The 24,808-nt window shown below is 42.6% G+C and overlaps 1 protein-coding gene across 7 annotated transcripts in view; it reads right to left on the bottom strand.

Annotated features, from left to right (window-relative positions):
• Positions 1 to 24,808, bottom strand: part of LOC128755023 (endonuclease V-like) — a 74,990-nt gene that overhangs the window by 43,819 nt on the left and 6,363 nt on the right. For 5 of the 7 annotated variants that reach the window (XR_008414012.1, XM_053858155.1, XM_053858156.1 and 2 more), the window contains exons 4-7: positions 24,052 to 24,091; positions 23,338 to 23,450; positions 17,818 to 17,886; positions 17,615 to 17,743 (exon numbers count right to left, since the gene is read on the bottom strand). Coding sequence is in view for 6 of the 7 variants with exons in the window: in XM_053858155.1 (XP_053714130.1) it covers positions 17,615 to 17,743; positions 17,818 to 17,886; positions 23,338 to 23,450; positions 24,052 to 24,091 (351 nt within the window). In the remaining variant the exon portion in view is untranslated. Of the gene's footprint in view, positions 1 to 12,817; positions 13,187 to 17,416; positions 17,744 to 17,817; positions 17,887 to 23,337; positions 23,451 to 24,051; positions 24,092 to 24,808 lie in introns of those variants that run through there. The other 2 variants (XM_053858159.1, XM_053858153.1) reach the window with 2 other exon arrangements.

Raw genomic sequence — 24,808 nt, 5'->3', positions numbered from 1 at the left:
AGTTCTCAGAAAAGCACAGGTTTTTATCATTCATAATCATTCACATCATTCAGTGTGTAGTGTACATTATCTACCATTTCTGAAAAATAAATAAAGAAAGATATAGCACGGCCTTCAGTAAACAGCCAGGGTTTTGAAAAAAGCAAGAAAGACCATCTTTAGAAAGAGTCCAGAAGATGGAGTGGAGAAGGTATCGATTTCAGCTATAAGCTGAAATTAATGTCCCCCCATTTGGAGCTTTGACTGCGGTTTCTTTCTTAAAAAAACAACAACTAACAACAACAATTCCAGTGTTTTCACCACATCATCCGACTTTTATATCTTTCACAACTGATTTGCAGCAATAAAAAGATTTAATAATAGTTCCTAGGAGAAACTATGAGAAGTTTAAAAGGCCACCAATCACAATGATGTCATCTTTCACACGGTGTTACTTGAAAAGAGAAATAGTAAAACAAACACATTTTTTTTAAATTATTTTTTCCTCAAACATAATGTGATTCTTTTTCAGATGAACCACTAGGAACATTACAATTACAGCTTAATTCCTGCGTAAAGCATGGCATGAATATTTTACTGCACCCTATAGTGAACCTGCTGCAGGCACCATTTGATTTACATGGAGTTGCAATCCAGAGCCTTTCACCCTGGCTCACTCAATATTGCGGGGACACACTAAACACAAGAATTCAGCCACCAGCTGTTTTTACAGCAGTAAATGAGGATTTCTTTTCAAGCCGGGTACGTACAATTATACGACGTTATAGTCTGACCAATGACAGGTAATATCTGCAGATATCACTGCAGGGGCCTAATTCACTGTAGAAGATGATGCACAATAAGGACAACCTAATAACCACACACTCATCACAGTACATGGTCTAATCATCTGAAAAGAATACAGAACAAGAATAATACATTATTTGGTATGGAAAGAAAAAAGTCACAAGGACAACACACACAAGGCACCAGCTGACGTTCGGAAGCTCTCTTCAGTAACAGTTGCTCAAGTCCAGTATAAGAGCGAGGTTGTTCACGTGGCTCGTAGTTTGTGACCACCTCGAGGCTTCTCCACACTGCAGCCAAGTCATTGGCAGAGAACTGCAGCCTAAGTTTATCTGAGTAAAGGGCCTTAGCTTTCTTCAGCTCCCTCCAAGATCTTTGTAGCAGTTCCTGGCCCCACTCTTGCCAGCTGCCTCTTTCTCTCCTCTAATCTGGCTGAGTTTCGCGGTGAACCAATGTATTTCATTTGCATAACTCACCTTGGTGAGTTCTTGGTGTGCACTCTTCACAGTTTCTGCATACTCATCCATATTATTGGCAGCAGCCCTGAACACCTCCCAGTCGGCGGTCCATACAAGTCTGCAGCTTCTCTAGAGCTTCACATGTCCAGATCAGAACACAACAAATCGATCTCGCAGTCACAGGCCAACCACTCTACCATCTGATCTACAGTATGTCGGTTGGCCGTACAGTATGGTAGTTTGAGAGACGTTAAATAGCAATTGACAGGTTGTTTCACGCAGAACGAAAGGTGTGAAATCCCATGCCTAACCCCTACCTCTGTCTTGTCTTTACAAGACGCACCGCCCACAGCGGCAGAAGGCAGGACATGTGCTTCAACTGAAAGTCTAATGCCTCAACATGCAATGTGGCAGGCTACCTTTGGCGTCAGCGTACACCATGGCAGTGAGGATGGGTGCAAGTGAGTGTAATCCATCTTCCACACAAACAAAAGTGATGCAAGATGGAACCTGCTCAGTGTCCAGCTCTGAAACTTGTCAGCTGGAATGTGTTTAATATCATTGAATATCAAATGAGCTTCAATTATGTAAAACAGCATGTGGGGGGGGAGTAAATGTCCTTCTGACACTGGAACCTCCCCAATATTGAACATATTTAACGATCAACGGTTGTCAACATTTCTGGTTCACACAACTGGGGGTAGTGAGAAGAGGAAAGAGGATGCACTCGAGGTGAGGGGGAGTGCTGTGCCTCCCCTCCTGAAGAAAAAAATGACAGAAATCATCCTCCCAGTGAAACTGCCATCCATCCTTTCGATACCTCCTCTTTCTAATGTGGGAGTCTATAAGCTAAAATAAGGAATCAACACAAGTGGATGTCTTTTATCGACTAACTTGCTGCATGGCAAACAGTAGCGACAATTATTCACATGCAATACAGCAATACACAAGGCTCAATAACACTGCACACATGCCCTACTAGGAACACAAGTGACAGGCAGGCTCATGCACAGATATTAGTTGGGCTGGTGCTCAAGCCAAAAATAATTGCATTCTTCAAAAACATGTTAGTACTGTTGCTGTCACTTCATCCATTTCAACAAATATTTATCATCCTTGTGCAATATTTAGAGCCAATTTGTATGCAATGTGTGGTCAACTTGTATCGTCGTGAAGTATTAGGTTGATCATTTTTAGAATCTAAACATGAAGAAAAAAATGGGGCAATTTAATCATGAAAGGAAAGAGAGGGGAAATGGGCTTCTGTGTTCCATCATGTCAGGAATGTCGTCCCCTCTATTTTTTTTATGGTGTAAAAAATGATTTCAAATGCAATGAAATCTAGGAATTTCAGCTTGGTAACCACAGAGCATGAGGCATGCCAGACATCGCTTGTCATTAGTGGCGAGACTCATCTCGGCATCTTCTCATGGTTTTACATGGTGGATGTCATCCAGCCCTTCACAGACTTTTGCATCCAGTGGGAAGCCATAACATTTTCCTCCCAGCCTACTGTGCTCCAGCGTTGTCAGACAGACGTGGTGTGATGTGCCAGAATGACGGCAGAGCAAGGTGGAGACTTCCATCAAAGTCTTTACTAAATCTCCAATGAACATGGCAATAAACAGCCGTCTGGATCAGACACGCAAGTGTGATTGCAGGTCACATTTTGATTAAAAAAAAAAAAAAAAACGCGCATTGTTTGCTCTACTTCATTAATGAGATTCTGTGTGCGACAGCAGCGATAAATGATCCGACTGAGTGAACAGCACAAAAGATTAATACGGGGACAACAAGTGATTGAATGCCCTGATTAAAGAAAAGTCTTTGAGCGGCTCCTCAAAACTGTGGCTACGCAGTTTGGCACACCTGCCAACTAAAAGGTGAACAGATGTGAGCACTGGCATTACTGCAGGTTCTTTTAGAGCAGTCAGGACACACACACAGACACATGGCTAGGTTTCAGAGGCCTGGCTTCAGATCAGTGGCCCGGGGCAGGACTTTATCCTTCAGCCCACAAAGCCTCTAAAGCCCCGCAGCTGTGTGAGCGCACTCCCTTCTATCCTTTACTGTTGCTCTCCACTCTTATCCAAATCATTTTCATAATCCCACTCCCCTCCCTCCTGGAACCCTTGGTCTCATTCGTTGATTTTGTCCCCAACCAAATCCATTTTATCACCATCATCATTAATGGTACTTTACACTCCTTTTCCTCAGTGGTCTCAAAATCTCTCTCCTGGCCGCCCAAACTCAGCCCCTTTCCCCAATAAACCCATGGCTGCTCTTTGAGAACAGCTTTCTCCTCCCCAGTGGAGGTCCACAGTCCAGCAGCTGCCGCAGCAGAATGTCAGACAGACATATATTAACATTTAGACAGCCCAGGACCCGCAGGATAATGCCACTTCAAATCAGTTACTTCCATTCTGCACATTTAGAAAAGTTCCACAGGCTGACTGGTACAGCTGGCCGGTCTTCACAGACACTATCTGGTCACAGTCACTAGTTTTTCTTTTACCCATTGTCTTGCAGCTTCTTTTTCCTGCTGATCTTATTTAATTCTCAGTTTTTGCCAATGGTCATCTCGTCCCTACCACTGACAAATCCTGTAAGTCATTGTAACCTTGGTTGTTTTCAGTAGTATAGAAATCCAAGATGCTTAGGATCAGCGCTTCACCAGAGAGATCAAAGGAAATGAAGAAAAGCAAAAGCACAGCTGATCCCATGAACCATCTTGTGTAAAAGAAACTAGGGATGCTCCGATCCATCGGTCACCGGTCATGATCAGCCGATTTCAGTGTGATCAGTGCATGCAGATCGCCACACTGCTGATCACAAGAACCGATCACCTGTGACAGCCGGGGCTCGGACGAAGCCCCGCTGGTTGTTATGCGTCCGCTCCTCCTCCCTGTGGAGCTTCCTTCAATCAGTCATGTAATGTTTGCATCCTGCAGCACATGCACGGGAAAATGCTGCGCAGGGAAGGGCCTTCAAATTAAACACGCCATTTAAAGCGGCAGCACTTGACGTAGCACGGAGAGTTTTCAGGGCTAATGAAAGTGTGACCTCTGGTTCCTAGCGCTAGCAGCAGGCTGTACCGCCAGTCCGAGCATGACATTCAGAATGATAAGAAATAATTATTCATTTCACTGAGCTAGAGCAGCCTTTGTCAGGTGTTTACGCAGAGAAGGAGACGAAAACAACCGGATCCATCACCGTTTTGGAGTCAAGTGCAGCGTTCCACCTGAATCTGAAACTTATGAAAACATCCAAAGTGGAACTTTCATAAATGTGTGCTCTCTGTCTCGGACAGCACAGTCTCTAGAGATTCACCTGCAACTTCTCACATCAAATCAAATGTTTTTCGGTTTCGGCTTTTGACAGGATAATTGCAGCATTCAGCAAGGTTTTTTTTTTTTTTGCCACCTTGAAGAGGTATATAAAATGTGTCTGAATTAAAATGATTTAAAGTTCATTTTTTCACATCATGTACACAGAAGGGCTCATCATTTTGATGACCAAGTCATTGTCATTCCATGTGATCGGTATCGGTGAGCGGTGGTGATCGGCACTCTGGCTGATCGATATCAGTGACCGGCAGCAAAAATCCTGATGGGACCATCCCCAAAAGAAACATATTCATCCTGATCAGCTCAAGCATGTACTCCAAGTAGCTTAATCTACAGTGACCAGAAGTGGACAAAAAGTCGCCCTAAAACAGGAGTCATGAGAAAGGAAAACATTTATAGAAGTTAAAAAAGTTATATTTCACATATATTTAACATGTCGCAGATGCTTTCAAACGGTCTGAACGGTCTGAAATCCAGTATAATTTCAATCCCCAGTGTTATCCCAACACATTCACCCTCTCCACGGCGTCATACATTGATGTTGGGATACTCGCCTTTTACTCCCCATGGTTGGGGTCAGGGTTAGCTATGGGAAAGTGCTACATTCATTCTAAGTTTAATAACAGGTCAATTGCTATTTTAAAGCCTGTCAAATGGCTGCGCATTTTAGTTATTATTCAGTGAAAAGGGCTTCAGCACGTCTCTGGGCCTTGTGCATCCCTGCACCCCTGCGCGTGCTGCTTTGTGCTGCTCCGACAAGATGTTTGATCAATGGCTTGACTACTAACTAGCCGATGTGCTTTTAATACGAATATGTGTATTCTAAGCCAGTGATACCCCATTGGTTTGAGGGTGAAAATAAGGCCTCACAGTTTCAACAAAATACATGAAATAATGAAGGATTAGAACGTGATGACCATCAGCAAAGTAGGCAGATTGTATGGACGGCCTTCACCACGAGGGCTGCAACTGACCATTGTTTTCGTTTTTGGACTAATCTGTTTATCATTGTTTCGATTAGTCGGATAATTGTGATTATGAACCCTTTTTGAATTTCTGTTTAACCTAAAGTTGCTTCAATCATCTCACTGTGCTTCTCTGAAGTCATTCATTTCTTGACGTACAAGTACAAGACAAGTACATTAAAATAATGACACCTAATCCAGGAACATGTATTAACCCTGTAAAGCATGAACTGAGGTCTTTATTGGTCCATAAGAACAATTTAAAATCATCAACGTTCATATATGTATCTCATATAACATATCTGAGCGACATGCTCAAAAGGTCTGAATAATAATCTAAAACGATGCGTTCAGTGTCGCTCCCTGGCTCGGTTCTGGTTATTATTATCGGTGCAGCACACCACCGCAGATGTGACGTGTGTGACATCATTCAAAAGAAAGCAATCTCCTCTTACATTAAAAGTTAGCTCCGTGCTACCTGTTAGCTGGAGGGTGTGTGGAGTCCCACAGCGAACACAGAACACTCTTCCATCATTCTACCATGGTGTCGATGGGGTTATCGACACCATGGGTCATCCTGAAGTAGGTTATCTTTGCAAACAAAACGAAGCCACACTTATGAGCACCGCAACCTGTCGCCACTCCAACTCCTCTGTGACTGACTGCTGCGGTCGGCCGGAGGAGCCGCGTGGCGAGGGCAGCGAGTTGGAGTCGCACCTCAGTCAGGAACCAAGAAGAGGAACAGAAATGAACATATCCTAATGATTCCAGAGAATCTGATCATTTCTCAATGCGTCCACCAGATCTCGATGGCCATCTGCGTTTGCACCAACAACAACGCAACACATTGAGACACAGATTTTGATGTCGAATTTTTGACATGGATGACATCAACAAATCGTTGCAGCAGTGAAGCACACACTTGTCACTTCACAGTCAAAAACACTCCTTCTGGTTGTCTTTCAACTTGATGCGCCTGTAACTCAACCACACAACTTCACAAAAGAACGATAGCGTCTGACCTGCAACGCCAAAAAGACAAAAAAAAAACCCGGGTCATTAAGACCTCGTAACCTGTGTCCCTCTCCTGTTTCTGTCACCTCATTACCCTGAAAAACACTTGTTAACCTGAGTCCTTGTAAATGACATCTATTAAGGCTCCCAGGGCTCCTAATTCTGACAGCCTCTGGTTTAATGTCACTTAAAAAGAAGGGAAGCAGATGTAAAGCTACAAGTCTATAGAGGATAATTGGATGTATCGCTTCCACACACACGTGCACGCACAGATCTTAATAGAGCCCTGTGATCAGAGAGGAGCAGTATCATGAACCCAAACAGCTTCTCTTAATCAAAGCATTGATTTCAAACTGGAGGGAATAGTGGTGTGTTTCTACAGCACAAAATGACCAACAACATGAAAGTGAGTCTCAACACTTCAAAGATTTTGCTATTAATAAAATTATGGGAGCATATGCTCATAAATCCAGCACAAGCACACTTGTACAGCTTCGCCTCGCCGGAGGGAGGGGAGAGCGCGAGGCCCTGTTGCATGAATGCACGGATGACGCTGTAGCTCCCAAGACATCCACAAAGCTATCTCTGTTTCATCTTGTCTTGTCCCAAGAATGATTGCCTCAACTGAATGCTGTTAAGGAATCACCTTTGTTTGATACTTAAGGCTCATTTATGCTCAATGTTATATACAGATCCAGATGCCGACCGATTCTGCAGCGTCCATACGGACATGGCAGTGCCAGCAGAAACCGTGGGGGCAGTGTTGCTGTTACTACCTGATACGTAGCTCTAATGAGACACGATGAAGACATAACAACGGCAGAAATTCTGCGTCCTCCAGTCGCGATGTATTTAACGTCCTCACCAACCACCACCTGTGATGCTGCCTCCTTGTCATCTTTTGTGCAAGCGGTACATTATCAATACTTCTTCCACAGTCGCCGTGTTTGTTTTGGAGTTTGTTGTTTTGACTTGTTTGACTTTTGACCCTGGGTTGCTCCCCCCGGTGGATATGTAGTATTGAACAGCACTACCGACACAAAGAATGGAAGTATGTGATCAGTGACGGTAACAAGGGTAGAAACGTACGAGTACAGTGTTGTACGTAAAGGGAGCATAAATGGACCTGCGCTTGGCTGAAGCAGCCTGGATTATCATCATATGGACAAGCCACTTCATCAGGAACACCTGTTCACATGCTTGTCAAGACACGTGGATCATCACTTAGAGAGTGCACTGCTGAGAGACGTCTGCTTTGTGTGCTACTTGTTTTTGTTTCCTGAAGATTTATAGAACTTGACAGGGTCTTCAAGTGATAGTGGAGAACTGCCTCAAGTGTCAGGACGTTCTTTACCTCCCATCTGAAATGCAGCTCAAGTGTTGTCCTATCAACACATTTCCGATTGGTCAGGGCCATGCTGTAGTCACTTTTGAATTCTTTATGCTATCTACACTCATACAACATGATATTCAACCAAGGAAAGCAGAGTTGGTGGAGCTATGGAGAGGCTAACAGAGCTGCAGGGCCCAGTGGAGGCTCCAACTCTTGCAGAGCCACAGTCACACCTGGCCATTTAAGAGATGTCAGAGAGGAATAAAAAGGACCATAACTTGAAAGTAGAGGGAGGCTTCAAAGTTATGACCATAAACATAAGTCACAAAAATTGTAAAGGCAGGACCTAAAAAGTGCTTGGAAACATTTTTCTGCAATGACTTGTCTTTCATCACTGCTCAACACTAAACCCCCTTTTTGCCTTTTTCTTCTGAACTCTGTTGCCACTGAAAGTCATCACCAGTGTTCTGTGCAGTTCCATAAGACAGCTGGATATTTGGTTGCTCAGGTTAGGCAGGAGTGTGGTGGCATCTGGTGAAGTGAGGCACCAAATCACAGTAACACCCGGGGAAAGATTGTCCTTGAAAACCCACATGACAACTTTTACTCAAAGTTCATTTACCGTAATTTCCAGACTATAGAGTGCACAGGAATATGAGCCACACCCACTAAATTTATGAAGGAAAAACTTGTTCATACAAAAGCTGCAGTGGTCTTTAAGCCGCAGGTTCAGTGGTACTGCCTGCGCTGTGGATAGGTCAATGGTGCACCATCTTAAAAACACTTTTCAAAACTAGTTTTGAAAACAGGGCACAGCATCGAGAGGAAACAGCGGAAACAAGTTGCGTAATACGGAGCGTCTTGATTTATCCACGCTGCTCTCACGATAAAAAAGGTGCAGCTCTCCAGCTGGGATCAAGTCAACGGCCAAAACCCGACTGGCTTGTGTTCACGTCCGGCTTTTGTGCCGAACGCATTTTGTCTCGAGACATCTTTTGTTCACATTAAAGCCCTCAAAATGCACTCTTTTAGTCCGCGTGCCCAAAGTTCTTACACCACTGCCGGTCTCAGCAGCTGCTTCTCGATTCCAGACCTCCAGGAGATCGACACTGTTGACAGAGATGTGCGGGCGAAAACATAGCATTTTGAGTGTTTTAAGGGTAAATTTGAAAATAATAATTTAATCTGATTTCAGCCTGAAAAAAATCCATATATTAGCCGCACTGTTATATAAGCTGCAGAGCTCAGACTGCGAGAAAAAAGTCGCAGCGTATAGTCAAGAAATTACGGTACTTATCGAGTCAGTCCTCTCCATTCTCCGCTGCAATTTTTTTTGCAGTCAATCTCCATTTTACTATCAACTTATATGTAGGCTTCAACAGAGTGCAAGACTTTGAGAACATTTCAATTCAAGGAATGAGGACCAAATAATTTCACACAGCCTGTTGCACAGTTACGGTACAGATAGTTGGCGAGTGTCAATAGTGTTGTAGTTCACCCCAAAAAATCTCTAGGATGGATCTGAAAACAGAAAACACAAATAGAAGGGGATTTCTTTAAAGCGGTCGCAAAACGCATGTTTGCTGGGAATATCATACTGTCATAAAACATACATTGCTCGACTGATGGCGTCTGGTCAATTATGATGATGTATCAAAAACATGTTGGCCACCGTGACTGAATCTGATGGCTAAACGGGGCATATATAACAACTGATGCCAAATTCATAGCAAGAGAGATGAACCTGGTATTGTGGCATGAAACACAGCCAGGCAGTTTTGAACTGCTCTCTCATCCCCATCCAAACCCCAACAGTAGACCGATGAAAAGGGATGGTTAGAGCATTTTCAACCAGCTAGGAGGCCCTCATCGTCACAAGTCCAGCCAACTAGTAGAGTGCGAAATACTCACTTGTTGAGACGGGGGAGAAGGGCAACACAGCCAGCAGTGATATTGAAGAGCCGGTGAGAAAGGCCCCGCGTGGAAGTCCATCTATAGCAAATTTGGAAGCATCTTGGATGAGATTTTGGAAGAGAGTGAAGGTGAAACCAGGTGTGCCATCACATCTTCAGCTGTCACTGAGGTTCTAATGTACCTCTCTGAGCCGACCAGGCCCAGGTCAGTCAGTCCGCTGGAGTACTGGAGGGCACATGCTACACAGAGTCCCTCACCAGCTGCTGTGGCAGGCAAGATGCTCTTCAGCTCGTCTTTATCAAAAACAACTTTCATTTCATTATGGGAGCATTAACACTTAAGAATGTGTGAGGGGTTCCATTGTTTTAAATGTTATCAAAACAAGATTCTATTTAAATGTTTAACTGCCTGTATTCTGCACTTCTGTTCGGTTCCTTAATTGTAGCAACAACCGAGAACAGCACTTCTGAAAAAAAAAAAACTCTTCTTTTTTGTACTTTAATGAGAATTGTAAGCTGATACATATATATTTTTCCTGTTATAAAGTATAATAAAAAACGTTTTTTGCATTCTACTGATGTCTTTAAATTGTGTGGCAATAATTCCAAAGATTAACTAAAGCTTGCAAAAAAAAAAAAAAGGTATCGGATCAGTACTGGATCGGTGGCAGAGGGACTAAAAAATCACTCAAAAAAATCGTATCGGATCGCAGGCAGTAAAATTTGGATCGGGACATCCCTAATTATAGCACACATGTCGTGTGCTACTGATGTTCTGATACGGTTTTGGATTGTGTCAATTCAGAAGTGACAAGCTAAAATACACTCGCTGCTGCAGCTCTGAATTATTCACAAAGTTGAGATGGCGCAACAGGGGGTGGAGGAGGAGAGGGACAGATGAATGAAAGAGAGAAAGAAACAGTCGAGAGGGGATGCAGAATACGAGAGGAGTCATCAAAAGCCTGACAGAGAGTATTGGTGACAACGGGGAACACTAATACACACACACACACAGGAAAAAAAAAAGATGTCTTGCTGAGGCAGTAGATGAATCCTTGCATGAAGTTCGTTCTTTAACAAATAACACTCTCTAAAGCACACCCAGGTTTAGTGTTAGGCATTTATGTCATCAATCTCCCAACATGAAATGAGAATAAAAATAATAATAAATGAAAAAAAAAAATATTCCCAGCTCATATTTATTCCTCAATCTCCTATACTTTCACACTTTCGGGCGACTGCTTTGCTGAGCAGTCCCATTAAAATTCCATCTGCTTTAGCAATCTGCTGCTACAGCTGCTCAGCCTTTACATTTCCTGTCGTTGTGCCGACATTGGGAGGATGTATGGAAACACAAGATGGAGCCACACTTATTAGCCGAGGCGCTGGACACTTATAATATATACACAGCAGTAGCTCCACCTGAGTAGATTTTGTTTTTCAACAATGTAGTTGTGAACAGCTGGAACACTCGTAATGCCCACTTCTCTGCCTTTAATAGTGCGTCTGGAGTGTTGAGTGTGACTGCTGTCAACATGACCAGATTATAATTAGTGACTTCCATTCGGGCAAAGCACTTAGCGTGAGAGAAGAGCTCTCTAAATAAGTGGTTGTGGAAAAGTCAGCCTTTTCCTTAGAGCCCCATTAGCAGTGGACGACTTCCCATCAGACAGTGTGCATGAGATCATGTGTGCACACGTGTATAGAAAACTGAACTGGCAGTTAACCACAACTCACGTCTGTGCACATGACGCTAATGCTGCACCCAGAAACATCAAAGACAGTTCCGCTCGCCTAGGCCAGCATGAGTCAGCAAGCGTCCAAACGTCCAACAGCGGTGTGTGGCTTTAACCAGGCGGCCAAGGGAAAACATGCGTCGAAAAAGAAGCTGCAATTTCGTAGAGAAAAAATTCAAATATAATTTGATAATTGCTTGGCAAAGGTATGTACAAAGACGTCAACGCACACGAAAGACCAGAATAGTTGCATCTGCAGGTTTGGATTGTTGATTTTTCCAGATGATTGTGTCATTTTATTGAAAACTTCTTGCTCTAAAATATAGTACAGCAGCAATGAAAACACAGTTATAGCGCAAACAGTGGCGGTAATTCACATAAAGGAGGCTAAGGCAACAGTCACTGTTTCCGTGTTGTCACAGTTCAGCACACATACAATTTAGTGTAAAAACGAATGTAGGGAAAAAAAAAAAACATTTCATAGCGTCCATTTCGCTCATGCAACTAGAAAAGCATGCAGATGTCATCACTTTTCGGAGGAAATAAGACAAATGACTAAACCAGTGTCAGAGGAGTAGAAATAAATAATTTACTTTTCCTTTGAAATTTGGATGACAGAACTGTGTGTACGCCTCTTCTCACTGTGCCTGTCTGGGCAGCACACTGCCAAGAATATAAATATCTGTGCGTGCGGGGACACAAAACTGAGTTAGAAAAATAATGGAATGCACAAAAACTCTGCTGTATTTCTTCCTGCGTGTCAGAGCAATATTATGTGTGGGAACTAGTTTGCACTAAGATGCCCCAATGATTTAGAACTGAGGCTGTTTTTATTATGAGTGACTGGCCAGAGGCGGCCACTTTCTCCTAATATTTTTTGCCGGTTGATAAAACTCCCACCAGCCTGCCAATGCAAAAAGAAGTATGAGAAAATGAAAAAAAAATGTTGGATTTCAGATCAGTCCATTAAGGCTTTTAGTGGACTCATGTGGGTCGTGGTGAAAGAGGGGAAGATTCTGTGGTTGTGTGCGCACTCATGAGTTTGAGCATGTGCGTGTGTGTGTGTCAACTATTAGTATGAATAATAAAAGTTCAATGACGGTCATTTATTACCCAAAACAATACATCTGATTCCAGGAATTGCAGCACATTTCCACATATCAAGCCTTGTTCACAAAAAATCTAGATCCCAGCATTCATAAAATCTTGCATGCTGTAAACAAACCACAGAATATATAGCAAAATGGCAGACGATGCATGGTAACTGTCGCACCTGACTCAACAACCAGCCATGGAGAACGTCTACAAGAAATGTAGTCCCTCCCGGCACTCGTGCGAGCTATGACATCATCACTTTCAAAAAGTCACTTTGTGATAATACAGGCCAAGACGCAAAACATGCGTATCATATCTAAAATAAAATACTGAAAATACTGGTTTCATGTCCACAAAAGATCTGCCTGATCAAAATGTCAGTGGATCTGTGCAACACATCTTTATGTGGACATGTCTACAGTCACCCATCTCCATTTTGTTCACTCCCCATCTGAAGGACTGTCAGAACCAGTTAACTATAGGCAAGAGAGAGGATTCCAAAATCAGCAAGAGACAATGTTGAAGGCCCTCAACACTAACTGCAAAAGAAATGTGGTCAATGTTAGTCATTTTTAAACATGTTGCATAAACAGTTATTTTTTTGGACATTTCACTGCATTTCACTGCTTTTTAGATAATAATAATAATAATAATAAAACATTTATTATAATTATTTTATTATATATATACACACAGTATACACAAATATATATACAGTATATATATATATATATATATATATATATATATATATATATATATAAATACAAAAAAGCACAATTTCATATAATAGGCTGATAAACTGAAGGCTCTAGATAATTTGGTTAAACACTCATTGCAAACTGAAATTCTATTCTCGCTCTTGCGTACAGTGTTGAAGTTAAAACTTCAACACTGTACGCATGCTATGGATCACATGCTGGATGCATGACGTCATGGTCAAATAAAGAGGAAATGTGTGAAAATGGAAAGTGAAAATAATTTCGACTTGTGTTGAAGAGCCAACCGTGCAGTGAGCTGGGGAGTGGATGCCGTCCAGAATTTTGTCAGCAGTCTCATAGAGCTCTTTTCACCTCAGCGGTGCATTTTTGAATATAGAAAACATATTCTTCGTGCTGTCGATTTAAAGCAAAACTCATTGTTCAGGCTGCTCCACGGTGTTTGACAGTGTTGCTTTTCTTGCACTATCTTGCAGACTATATTTGGCCACCTAATGTTCGATGTGACCCTGTTTTTTAAGACTTTTGACATTTTGATTTAAGACTTAATTCCTTTAAGGCCTTGATTTTGGATTCATGAATTTAATGCCTTTTAAGACTTTTTGAGGATCCGTGGGAACCCTGAAATATTTCCATAAAGCCTTGCAGTTCTTCTGGCTCACACACCTAAACAATCTGCATTCTGATTCATTAGCCCTGAACTTGCTTGTGTGACTGGCTATATGGGTCAGAGGCGGGCTTCGAGTTGGGGTCTGGCTAAACATAACTGAGGACTCGACTCTGGTGGCCAGAGTCATGAAGTGACCTACATGCACAGGAGACCAAACCCAAGACATCAATCACAGCAGCCGCCACTGAAACACCACAAAATGATCTGCCCCTCATGTTGCTCAACAACAAAACATTCAATAAATATCAAAGTGATTTAAGACACAGAACATTGTGTTGCCCATGTTTACAAAAACGTGAATGAATGAATGAATCAGAAGTATGTGCAGCTCAGGCCAAACTATCTGTGGCTTTAGCCAAGGTTAAAGGGCAGAGCGTTGTGAGACAATGGAAAACAGGGTAGAGATTCCGCACTCGGGGTGGGACAAATGCTCAGCTCCGACATGAGTGGTCTACTATGTTGTCATAATTCATACCAAATGTCAACTGCATAAGTGACTGCGTTGATCAAGACTTGCTAATAAAAACTATGAGGACACCCCAAGGTTGGGGTGTTTCATGAAGTGAGGACAGAAGCTGTATTCACTTAAATTAAAGTGTGTTTGGACTTATTCTAGTTTGTTTTGTGGAAACACACGCCATCATGAGCAAACAGGAGCATTCACTGACAGCAAAAACATGAAGAGAAAACTGATGTGAGGTGGGAGGAGGAGGAGGGTAGTTAAGTAACGGACGGATGGGTGGATATAACAGTGGCTGAGGCTAAATTAAAGAGAATCGGATTGCCTGTAATTTAAGGTGTCCACGCAGCACTGGGGGGAAAAAAACAGCTGCTGTCACTGCCATAAACACTGGGTGTCAAAGTTCATGGGGGATCTGAGGAAGGGCAGGTGAAACTACATCATGTGACATATTCCACAGAGCTTTGTCGAGTGTGGCTTGACAGGGGGTGTGAGAATGTAATACTGAGACAGTAAAGGAGACGAGGACACGATGGTGAGCATGTGAGTGAGCGAGTGGGCGTGTGTGTGATACACATGATTCTGCTGCAGTGCATTCACACTCCAGCTCCACTGCAGAATCTGACCATGATGTCATCTTTCTCTTTCATCTCCACAGCCTTTCAGTGCCGACAAGAGCACGAGGTGGAGGAGGAGTTTATTCCAGTCATGATGAGGTGAGAACATTTTATAAGACGGAGACGGAAAGAAAAGAAATGGAGGAGGAGAAACAGGAATGGTGATGTGCTCTTATTAGATTTGGATTCACTCTCGCCACAGCGTGGTCTGATTTGGACTGCAAATATAGTATATTTTAATAACTACATCAGATCAGTAAAACTACGAGCAAACAAAGTACAAATGTATGGAGCAACACTAAGGCCAAAGGCTGGCGTTATTCTTGGCAAACAGAAAGCATGGAGTCATATCTTTCCTTGCATAATACTGAATGCCTGTCATTATAGGTAAAAAGGCTACTGCACAAAAGGTAAAACTGTCTTGCAAAGTTTATGGTGGAAACTCTACCAGAGCACAAGGAAATTGTGTGAACTAAATATTCAAATGAAGGATTTTGGAGGGAAAGGATAACGTGATCAGTCAACTCGCTTTGCAGTGGAGTGTGTCTTAAGTGCTACTGTCCATGTCATACTAGTCCCTCCCTTGTTCTTCGAGTGGTCTGCCAGTTCGCAGGGATCCAGCAGGAAGTGGGACATCAATACTCTAATCAGTGGAGTGAATTGTCTCCACGGAGCGCAGCCATCACATTGATGATTAGATTGGGAAAAAAGCCATTCATCCTCACAGTACATAAATGTTGGATAGACAGAAGAGAAACCTAGTGGAGGTCCAAACCTCCACCTGACAAGGAGGGGTCAACAGATATGGGCTTCAGAAGTCCTTTCTCATGGTCCTTGGTCATTCATTCACGACTCACAACGGCAGCCCACACAACACTGGCTTGACTGGTGTGAAGAGAACTACAGTGATTCCAGTGAAACTCATTGTATCTATTATTAATGAGAATCCCACTAGTCTGGCAGGTAACAGCAACGAATTTACCAGCTGCTTTAATACAACAGAGAAGGCTTAAATCGTTCCGGGCAATGGTAACCTGCCCTGATGTAGTGGACATTGCTCTTCAGCTCATTGCTCATCACATTTCAAAGCAACTTTGGAGGTCTCAGTTTGTTCCATGTCACAACTGCTTAAATCCACCTGCTTAATGTCAAGTTGTTTCATCCATGTCTTGACATTCAAAATTGTAAATACTACACTTGAAAGTAAGTCTTGTTTTTGAGGCATGGGAGTCACAAAATGTACTTTAACCAAGATCTCAACCATGAATGTGAGTTATCTCTATTCCATTGGGTCAAGAACAAAGAGAACAGAAAGGCTTTCAAACACATAAGACAGAGTATAGCTGAAAAGACGTCTGAGTCAGGATGCGCAGGAAATGTCGTCTCACACATCAGTGGTACAGACGGAAGGACGGGATTACAGTGGTCATTTGACCCCAGTGGTCCCCACAGGGTGATCTCGGAAACATTAAGGTCTTGCCAGTGTGGAAGATGCACTGCTCCATTTCTGGTGCCAGTCAGGACAAGAAAAGCACTCATCTTTGATGAAGTAAATACAGCCACAGTGCTGACAACACCAGCGTGAGGAATGTGACTTGCAGTGAGTACTTGGTAGAAGCAGAGCATCATCTAGTGGCCAAAAGGAAATGCAGCAACTTTGAAAAAAACACTCAATCCAGCATTATGAATTTTCAAAATGCCGTCGGTGTCACTGAAAACAGACAAAATACGCTTTATTATCCTTACAGGACTGTCAGCCACAATTTGACAGCACATAATAGTATATGAAGGGAATGCACACACTGGGAGCAACAAACTGGCTGAAACCATACAACACAGCAAGTGGAGAGGTTCCGTTTGGGTCCCTGTTGGAATGCTGCAACACTCAGAAAGCAGCTCAGGGCAGTGTATCTGGGCTTTATAACAGAGTCATGGGGCACGTTCAAGTAAACAAGCAGTTCGGGTAGAGAATGAGAGAATTGCAGAACCTCCAGAAATCTCTAGTCATTCATGAGCATTGAACATCTCAACTGTAGGTGGACCACAGTGCAGGCTAAGTTTTGATAGTTAAATGGCCACGAGTGCACACAGAGGAGCCGGTGTTTCTTTACTGCTGTATGATTTATGTCTCCATACTACTTATGTAAAGATTCTGCTCAGCAATTCAGGCGACATTAGTTAAAGCTGAAAACACAATCTATCACTGCATTTTATTACTTTTCCTTGTCCTGTCAGAGATTGATTCAAAAAGACCAAGTTCACAATTTGAAAGTTTTTCCTGAACTTAACAGTGATCAATGCGCATCACGATGTGAGGTCCACAAAAGAGATGCTTTGATATTATACTTTGTCTCCGCAGTTGTTAGTGTTCAACCTGTAGTACACACTGCCAGCACAGCCTCCAGCACTTTGGTGCTATCAGACTCTGGTCTTTGTTTGCAGGGATCTATCATCAGTGTGCAGTGGAGTCCACTTTTTCTGGAACTCGTGTGTGCGTGTACCTGTCTGATAGGCTCTGGGACACGGTAGCGGCAGCAGGCATGAGTGAGTCGTACAGCCGTATCCAGACTGATCTTGTGTCCAACAGACACGTACACCGGTTTTGAGCTGCTCTCAGAACTACGCAGTGCCTGCATTGTCAAAAAAATGTCTCATTTTAAAGCCCTTTTTTTTCTCATTTGACTTTTCACATGAATTTCCTCACCTTTCCAAGAACTTTGCCCGAGGCAGCAATGAGTGGGAAGCTGTCGCCACCTTTCTCCAGGGCAGCAATCTGAGGAGACACAGTCAAAGTCAGAACATGTGTAACATCATTTCAAAAGGTAAACAAACACTCAACAGAAAGGATCCATTTCACAATTGGAGTTCAATACTGGGTCATGGGGACAACAAAAAACACTCAAAAGTCAAGTTAAAAGTGGTAATTAGAACATTGACTACACACAAAAAAACATCTAACGTAAATAGGTCCTGCTGACTTGTCAAATGATATGACTTTGAACCTCAATCAAGAAAGTGTTTCATGAACATTTCCGCTGGCTCAGTGATCTCCATCTCCAGAGCTTACTGTACTTGACTATTCTGTGACTGACCATTTCCAAGTTGAAACCAGCACAGGCTCAACATGTGACATTTATTTCAGTTTTCCACTCCATCTGATCGGCAGCATCTCTGACCAAATACATGTAACTGGACAAGACACAGGGTTGGGTTTGAGCTTCCACAACAAAGGATTTACTGGCTTGTCTGATTGCTTTTTCCTTCATTTTCAGCCACAGACTTTTGTTTACATCAGCCACTTCAAAGTCACACTTCAAGAGGTCTGACTAAGTGTCAAGTTCCCAGAGCATACTCACAGAATCTGTGTGGGAAAACGTGTTATCTTGGCAGATAAGAGAAAGAAACAATTGGATGTCATATGAGTGCAATAATTCCTTTTTCTTATTTGCCTTTAAAGCAGAAGTCCAGACTAGTTTAAGTTAAGTTTAAGGAGATAAAGTCCTTTTTTTCTAGAAATCCAGTTTTACCTTGTGAAAATGTCATAATGCGGATGATCACTGCAAAGACGTGTGTTTGCTCTATATATATATATATATATATATACATATATATATATATATATATATATATATATATATATATATAGAGAGAGAGAGAGAGAGAGAGAGCATATATAAAAGCAAGCAACAACAACTCTTTCATCTCAATTTGATCTGAACAAAGGAGCAGAGAGAAAAAGAGAATTTCTGCCCCATTTTTCTGTCTCTTTTCTTTTCGCTGACAGACTGTCATACATTTTGTTTGATGTTGATTTCCAGAGTCCTGTGGTAAACTCAAGTGTTAACCGTTATATCCAGTAAGAGCAGAATTGCTGATCACCTTAACAGTGTAAGAGAATAATAAATGTTTTGGACTGCGTCACTACACTTATTGGTCCATTATTTGTCTTCTTCAGAAGGTTTCTGATCACGTGACTCTCAGTCATTACTCCTCACTCTTGTTTATCTTCCATTGGCAATGTGCCACTGTGTGTGACAAGCTGCTTCGGGGGTTTGGTGCACATCCATCTCACGTCTCTCGTCTTGGAACTCAACTGTCAGCTTCACCGAGAAGAGAACGTGTGCCTTAACGTTCATTTGGTGGAACGCGATTCTGATAATTGACAGTGATGCTTCTCGCCTGCCATGCTGCACTGACAACCTTGAATTTCCTCACTTCCTGCTGGAATTTCACAAGGATGGGCTGTGCTCTTCATCTCCCTGGTCAGATCCTCAGTGCAGAGCCGAAAACAAATTGTATCCCGCCTTCTGCCTGATTGGTTTCTCTGTGAAGAGCCGTAGATGATCGATCACCTTCCATGGCCAGTGTGACGTTTACTCAAGTGACAATGCGTGACACCGTTTCTAACAATGAGATTTTTGCAGCAAGTACCAGAGCGGAAAAGGCAAAGGACCCGAGACTCCAAAAACACGTGGACAGTGGAATATTCTTACGTTAAGAAATTTGGGTACTTAATAATTGAACTATAGTCATTCATTAGAGATTATTCTCCTTCAGTCATGAATTATTTATGCACATTCATGAGAATAATAAATTTTTTTGTTCCGTGAGTATTGATATTTGTGAACCCATTTAATAATGTAATGGGATAATATTTCATAGGCAAATGCATTTGTGCTTGAAGTTATATCTAACAAAGTCTTCTCAAAAAAGATACATTTTTTAGTCCTTCCATTGTTTAAAATGTATCAAGTGAGTCAAGCGGAATGTGAGGTGCTGTTTGAGCAGCTATACGGTGAGGAGCTAATGTTAAGGGTGTCGACTCGGTGGGACTTGGTGCATACGGTGGAGGCTGACACATGGAGGACTGGGGTAGGAGGGAAAAAAAGAGGTTCAAGTCATTTGCCCACCCCGCATTCCCCCAATCTTCAGCATCTGAAGACCATCACTTTACTGTGCAAGTCACAGCTGAGTGGCTCTTTATACACGGATTTGCGGGAGGAAGAGGAGATGATAAATATGGCTCCTTGGTTTTTATTGTCTGTGGTTAGTAGTTAGTTAGTAGACTAGTTGTGACGCGATTCTTCTCTGAGCACTAGCTGGAGTAAGGGGAGAAATGGCTGAGGCCATCGCGACCCCAAAACATCAAAAGTATGGGACCGTTTTTCAAATGACACATCAAAGGACACACACCTTTGGCACCAATTTTTGAGCCATTAAAATTAAATTATAAAGCTTCAAACCACAATGCAACAATTTACATACATTTACATTTATTGATATTCTATTTACAATGCCACAGTCATGGTACTGTGTGAGTCAACCCATACACGCCATACTCTATGCTGACTCTTTAAGGCAGTCAGAGAGTCGACTATCAAAACGATTTTTAGTTGCAGCCCTAATTTGTTAAAAATAGTTGCTCTAGTCACCTAGTCTTGTGATTAATGTCAGTAGCAATATTATATGAAAAAGCTAATAGACTCCTCAGGACTTTATCTGGCCAATTAAATCTGATGTCTGGGGTCTGATGTTTCAGTTTCATGGACATCAGAGTCATTAAAGCCGCAGCTCAGGTTGATGCCTTTGAAGTGTGCCTGTATCATTTCTCACCATAAAAAGATATAAAAGAAGAGAAAACAAGGGTCATTGATGCAGCAGTGTGTTACGCAAAGTGAGGCATACTAGGTGTACGAAACTGCGTCTCGGTTGCTGAGGAGAACTGCAAATGTTCGGAATGAATCAAGACATCATTAAGGACAAGCCCATCTCTGAGCTGATGACGGAGAGAGATGCTCTCAAGGCCGTGCTGAGACTCTGTCGGATCTGGCAGCTTCATACGGAGCGCACACTTGAAGAAGAAATTCAAGAGTTGCACTTCGTGAAGATAAGGCTAAAGAATGTCCAGGCTTTTCAGCACTGCGGTCATCCACATTCTGAGAAGACAATCAAAGAGCTCCAGGATCAACTTGATCACATCGTCCTAAAATCTCAGCAAGACTTGGAGGAGCAGAGATCCAAGAACCTAAAGGAGATCAAGCTTCTTCAGAGTCAGGTGAGGGAGCTAAAGGCAGAACTCCAGTCTAAATCCAAAACCTTCTTGGAAACCTCTAAAAAGTATCTAGACTTGGAAGAGAAGATTCAAAAGATCAAAGCTGCAGGTCGAGCACAACTGCAACAGCAGCAGGACGGACAAGAAAATCTGATGGAACAGGAGGCAGAACAAGCCGATCTAAAGCTGCTTCGGCAGGATATAGAAGATCTATGGAATCAAAGGAAATCTGGCCTGAAAACAAAACTGCAAAAGATCAGGTGCAGGATGAACAAGACACTGGGTGGACAGAAAAACAAAATGAGATGCTGGCTGTGCCAGTAGGTATCATATGGGCTTCTCCTGGAACTTTTTTCATGACCTTTGAGCAAGGAATGCTTATCGGTGTCGGCTCAACCAGTACCAAAATGTCCACTGCCATCAGAAATATTTGCTTTTTACAGGCAATGTAATATTGGTCCTTCTGTTAAGGTCCTAAATTTCCATCTGTATACAATGGAACTTGGAAGTTGACCCACATTGTGAACTGTAATTGGTTCATCGGGTGATAACAAGCTTTGTCTGCCATTTCTATGTTCACTCAGGTCCCCTCTGAACACGCTCTAAGAAAGTGGCCTAAGTGACTCAGTTAGTTTCAACCCACAAATAACAGGTCCTTACATGGGAGAGGCCTCTTACACCATTTACTTGTAGCGTAAACACAGCTGTTGCTAACTTTCTTTTCTGGGCAGAAAGGACCTGCTCCTACATATGAACCCAAGACAGCATCGTATATGTAAAGGTCAAACAACATTCAAATTTTATTGTGAAGGGAAGCTTCCGGTCACCACAGTCTAAGTGCAGTATCATATCTGTTTCTGTGGACAAGGCTCTAGCGCCCTCCACAGGACATCAAACGTTTGTTGGTCTTTATGTTGCAAACTGAGGGTATATTGTCTTAAAACCTTCTGCACTGCTTGTAAGTTGTCTAGGCTATAATAAAACAGTAGCGGAAAGTCATCAGAGCACGTGCGGATTCATTCATCCGATTCACTCCCACTTGTTCCTTTTAACTGCATGGATAACAATAACATGTTCTGAATGTTGTGCAGTTGCTTTCAGAGGAACAAATGGCAACTAATGACATACATGGCAACAACTGTCATGCTGGAATCTTTAAGGGCCATTTTATCAGCCAAGGATTTACTGGCATGTAAGTTACAGGTGAAAGCACCAGGCCATAACTACCCTGTTCATCTCTGGTTGAAGAGTTCTGCAAGGTAAACTACAGGTTTGCGCTGATCTTTGGATCTTCTGGATTTACTTTTCGGCAATGAAACTGGCTCGATACTGGAGGGTCCATGACACTGGCGAGCAGTTGTCAGGAAGGGAGCAAAACCACTAGGACCATCAAGTCCAGGCATCCTTAAATGAGCGAAGAGCTGAGAAGAAGCCTGCGGTTCCTAGATGTCAGTGAGACTCAATGCAGTCTTGTTCTCCACAGCAGAGAAGAATCTACCAGGAAGATGAGTCCGTCTGTCTCCCACAGACTAAACTCAAAACATCTCACTAACTCACTTGGATGGCCGTACAATGCACCAGTGATGGACAGGTCAGAAAAGCAATACATTTAATAAAACCTTATTCAGACATAAATCAAAGCAGAACAAACAAGCGCGAGTGGTCGGAGCTTCTGTCCAACCGTTGGAAGTGAGGACCAAAGATGAGCCCTTCTGTACTCTTCTTTGGTCTGCATGATTGTCACACACAACTGGAGGGATTTTTCTTTTAGTTCAGGAACAGTTGAAGTATAAGAACTGTCCAGATCACAGAAAACTTTTGGAGTCAAGTTTGATGTCACTGTGCGCCAATGCAGCACACTGTTCTGGTGAGTGAGGAGGTGTCAGTGCTGATGCTCACTCCACCACTGAAGTCTCCAAAATCAAGATGGTGTGGTTGTGTGTTCAATGATGAATAATTCATAAATTCACGACACTAACAAACAACTAAATGAACGAAATTAAAAACTCACCTGACGCAATTGTAATCACTGGGAGTTTGATGTATTAAAAACAAACTAAAATCAAAGAGGTTCTAGGATAACTGGATTTAGTTCCGAGAGGCTTCGGTGTGAGCAGGTATAAAAATAAGACATTCTTTCTATAGAGAGCAACAGCAGAATGGACAAGAAACCTGCGACTGGTGCTCGCCAGACTTGTGCACTCCTTGCACCTGGAGCAGGTTTTTTGCAACACCAACACATGGCAGCTCAGACAGCACTCCCAGGTGGCACGCCAGACCAAACTCTGCAGGACACAGAGAGCCATCATGAGACCAGCACGATAATCAACTCTTTGCAGGGGGAAACTGTTTGATACAAACTGATTAAAATAAGAGTCTGTGAACTTCACAAGGCTTCGGATCAAATCATTTCCAGCATTTGTTTTTTGAAATATATTTTTAAAATGGGCCTGGAATGTCATGTCCGCACTTTATTTGTCCGTTCTTTTTTGTCTTTCTGTCTCGTGCTTTTATTTTGTTATGTGTGTGTGCGCTTTCAGTTTATTGACACCTTGTGAGCTTAACTCCGAGTGTGTTGTCTATTCCCCCAGTATTTAGGCTTCAATTCTAATTCACCTCTCTTGTGTTTCAGATTTTTCCCCAGTCCCTGCGTGTTGTTCCCAGTCCGCATTCTGTTTCCAGCGTCCTTAGTTATTGTTATTTGTCTGTCAATTTATTGTTTACGCGTCGATTAAATCTTGTAATTTAATCTCGTCTCCAGTGCCTTCTGTCAACCAGCACTTCCTGCACTTGGGTCCATTCCATTGGAATCATGACATGAAAGACTGTTGTCTTTCGTTAATTCCTGTTCAATGGTGATCAAAGTTCCAGTGTTGTTCTTCTCACCTCTGTAGTGGAAGAGACCGTTCCCATCCACAAACACCACCTAATGATGAGACGCACACAAACAAACACATGCATAAATGTTAAACATCATTGGTTAACAACAGTCCATATACAGTAAAGTCATCACCGATCCTCTGTAACAGTTTCAGTTTCACAGCCGTTCACACTACCATTTTCAATTCCTTATCTTTTTCAGACAGTTTAAGCTCATAAAGGAAACATGACGACATCATTCTTTACTGTGACTTAGTTACTCATCACGTTTTTCAAGAAGTTAAGGAATGTACCCAAGTCCTAGTAACAACCGACTTACGCCCGGGATTGGTTCCGACCAACTGGTCTTAAGTCACATGAGACGGAAGTCGAATGCCACTCAAAAAAGCGATGCTGGCTGGCTGCAGTAACTGTCGTGCACGCTGCCGAGCTGCTACGTGTTGCGGTGCCAGACATTGAATAAAAAAAAAAAGAAAAGCATCTGCTGGCCGTGGTCATAAGTACAGGTGGACGTAAGTCGAGCAGGTCGTAAGTCGGATGTTACTTGTAGTTATATCCGTCATCAGTCCATTCGTAAAAGAACCCGTACCCTACGCGCAGTGTGTTGCAACTGTGTATAATGAATTTTGATTTCGGCCAGTCCACCAAGTGATTACCCGTGAAAGAGTTTGCCTGGGGAGAAGAAGTGTAGTCCGGCCAGCGGGTTATACACTTCTCAAGGCGTCGAGTCGGGGGAAGGAACCACAGAAGCACTGGGATGCAA

The sequence above is a fragment of the Synchiropus splendidus genome, chromosome 2, assembly GCF_027744825.2.
Source record: "Synchiropus splendidus isolate RoL2022-P1 chromosome 2, RoL_Sspl_1.0, whole genome shotgun sequence".
Classification (NCBI taxonomy): Eukaryota; Metazoa; Chordata; class Actinopteri; order Syngnathiformes; family Callionymidae; genus Synchiropus; species Synchiropus splendidus.
This window is presented reverse-complemented; position numbering and strand designations above follow the sequence as displayed.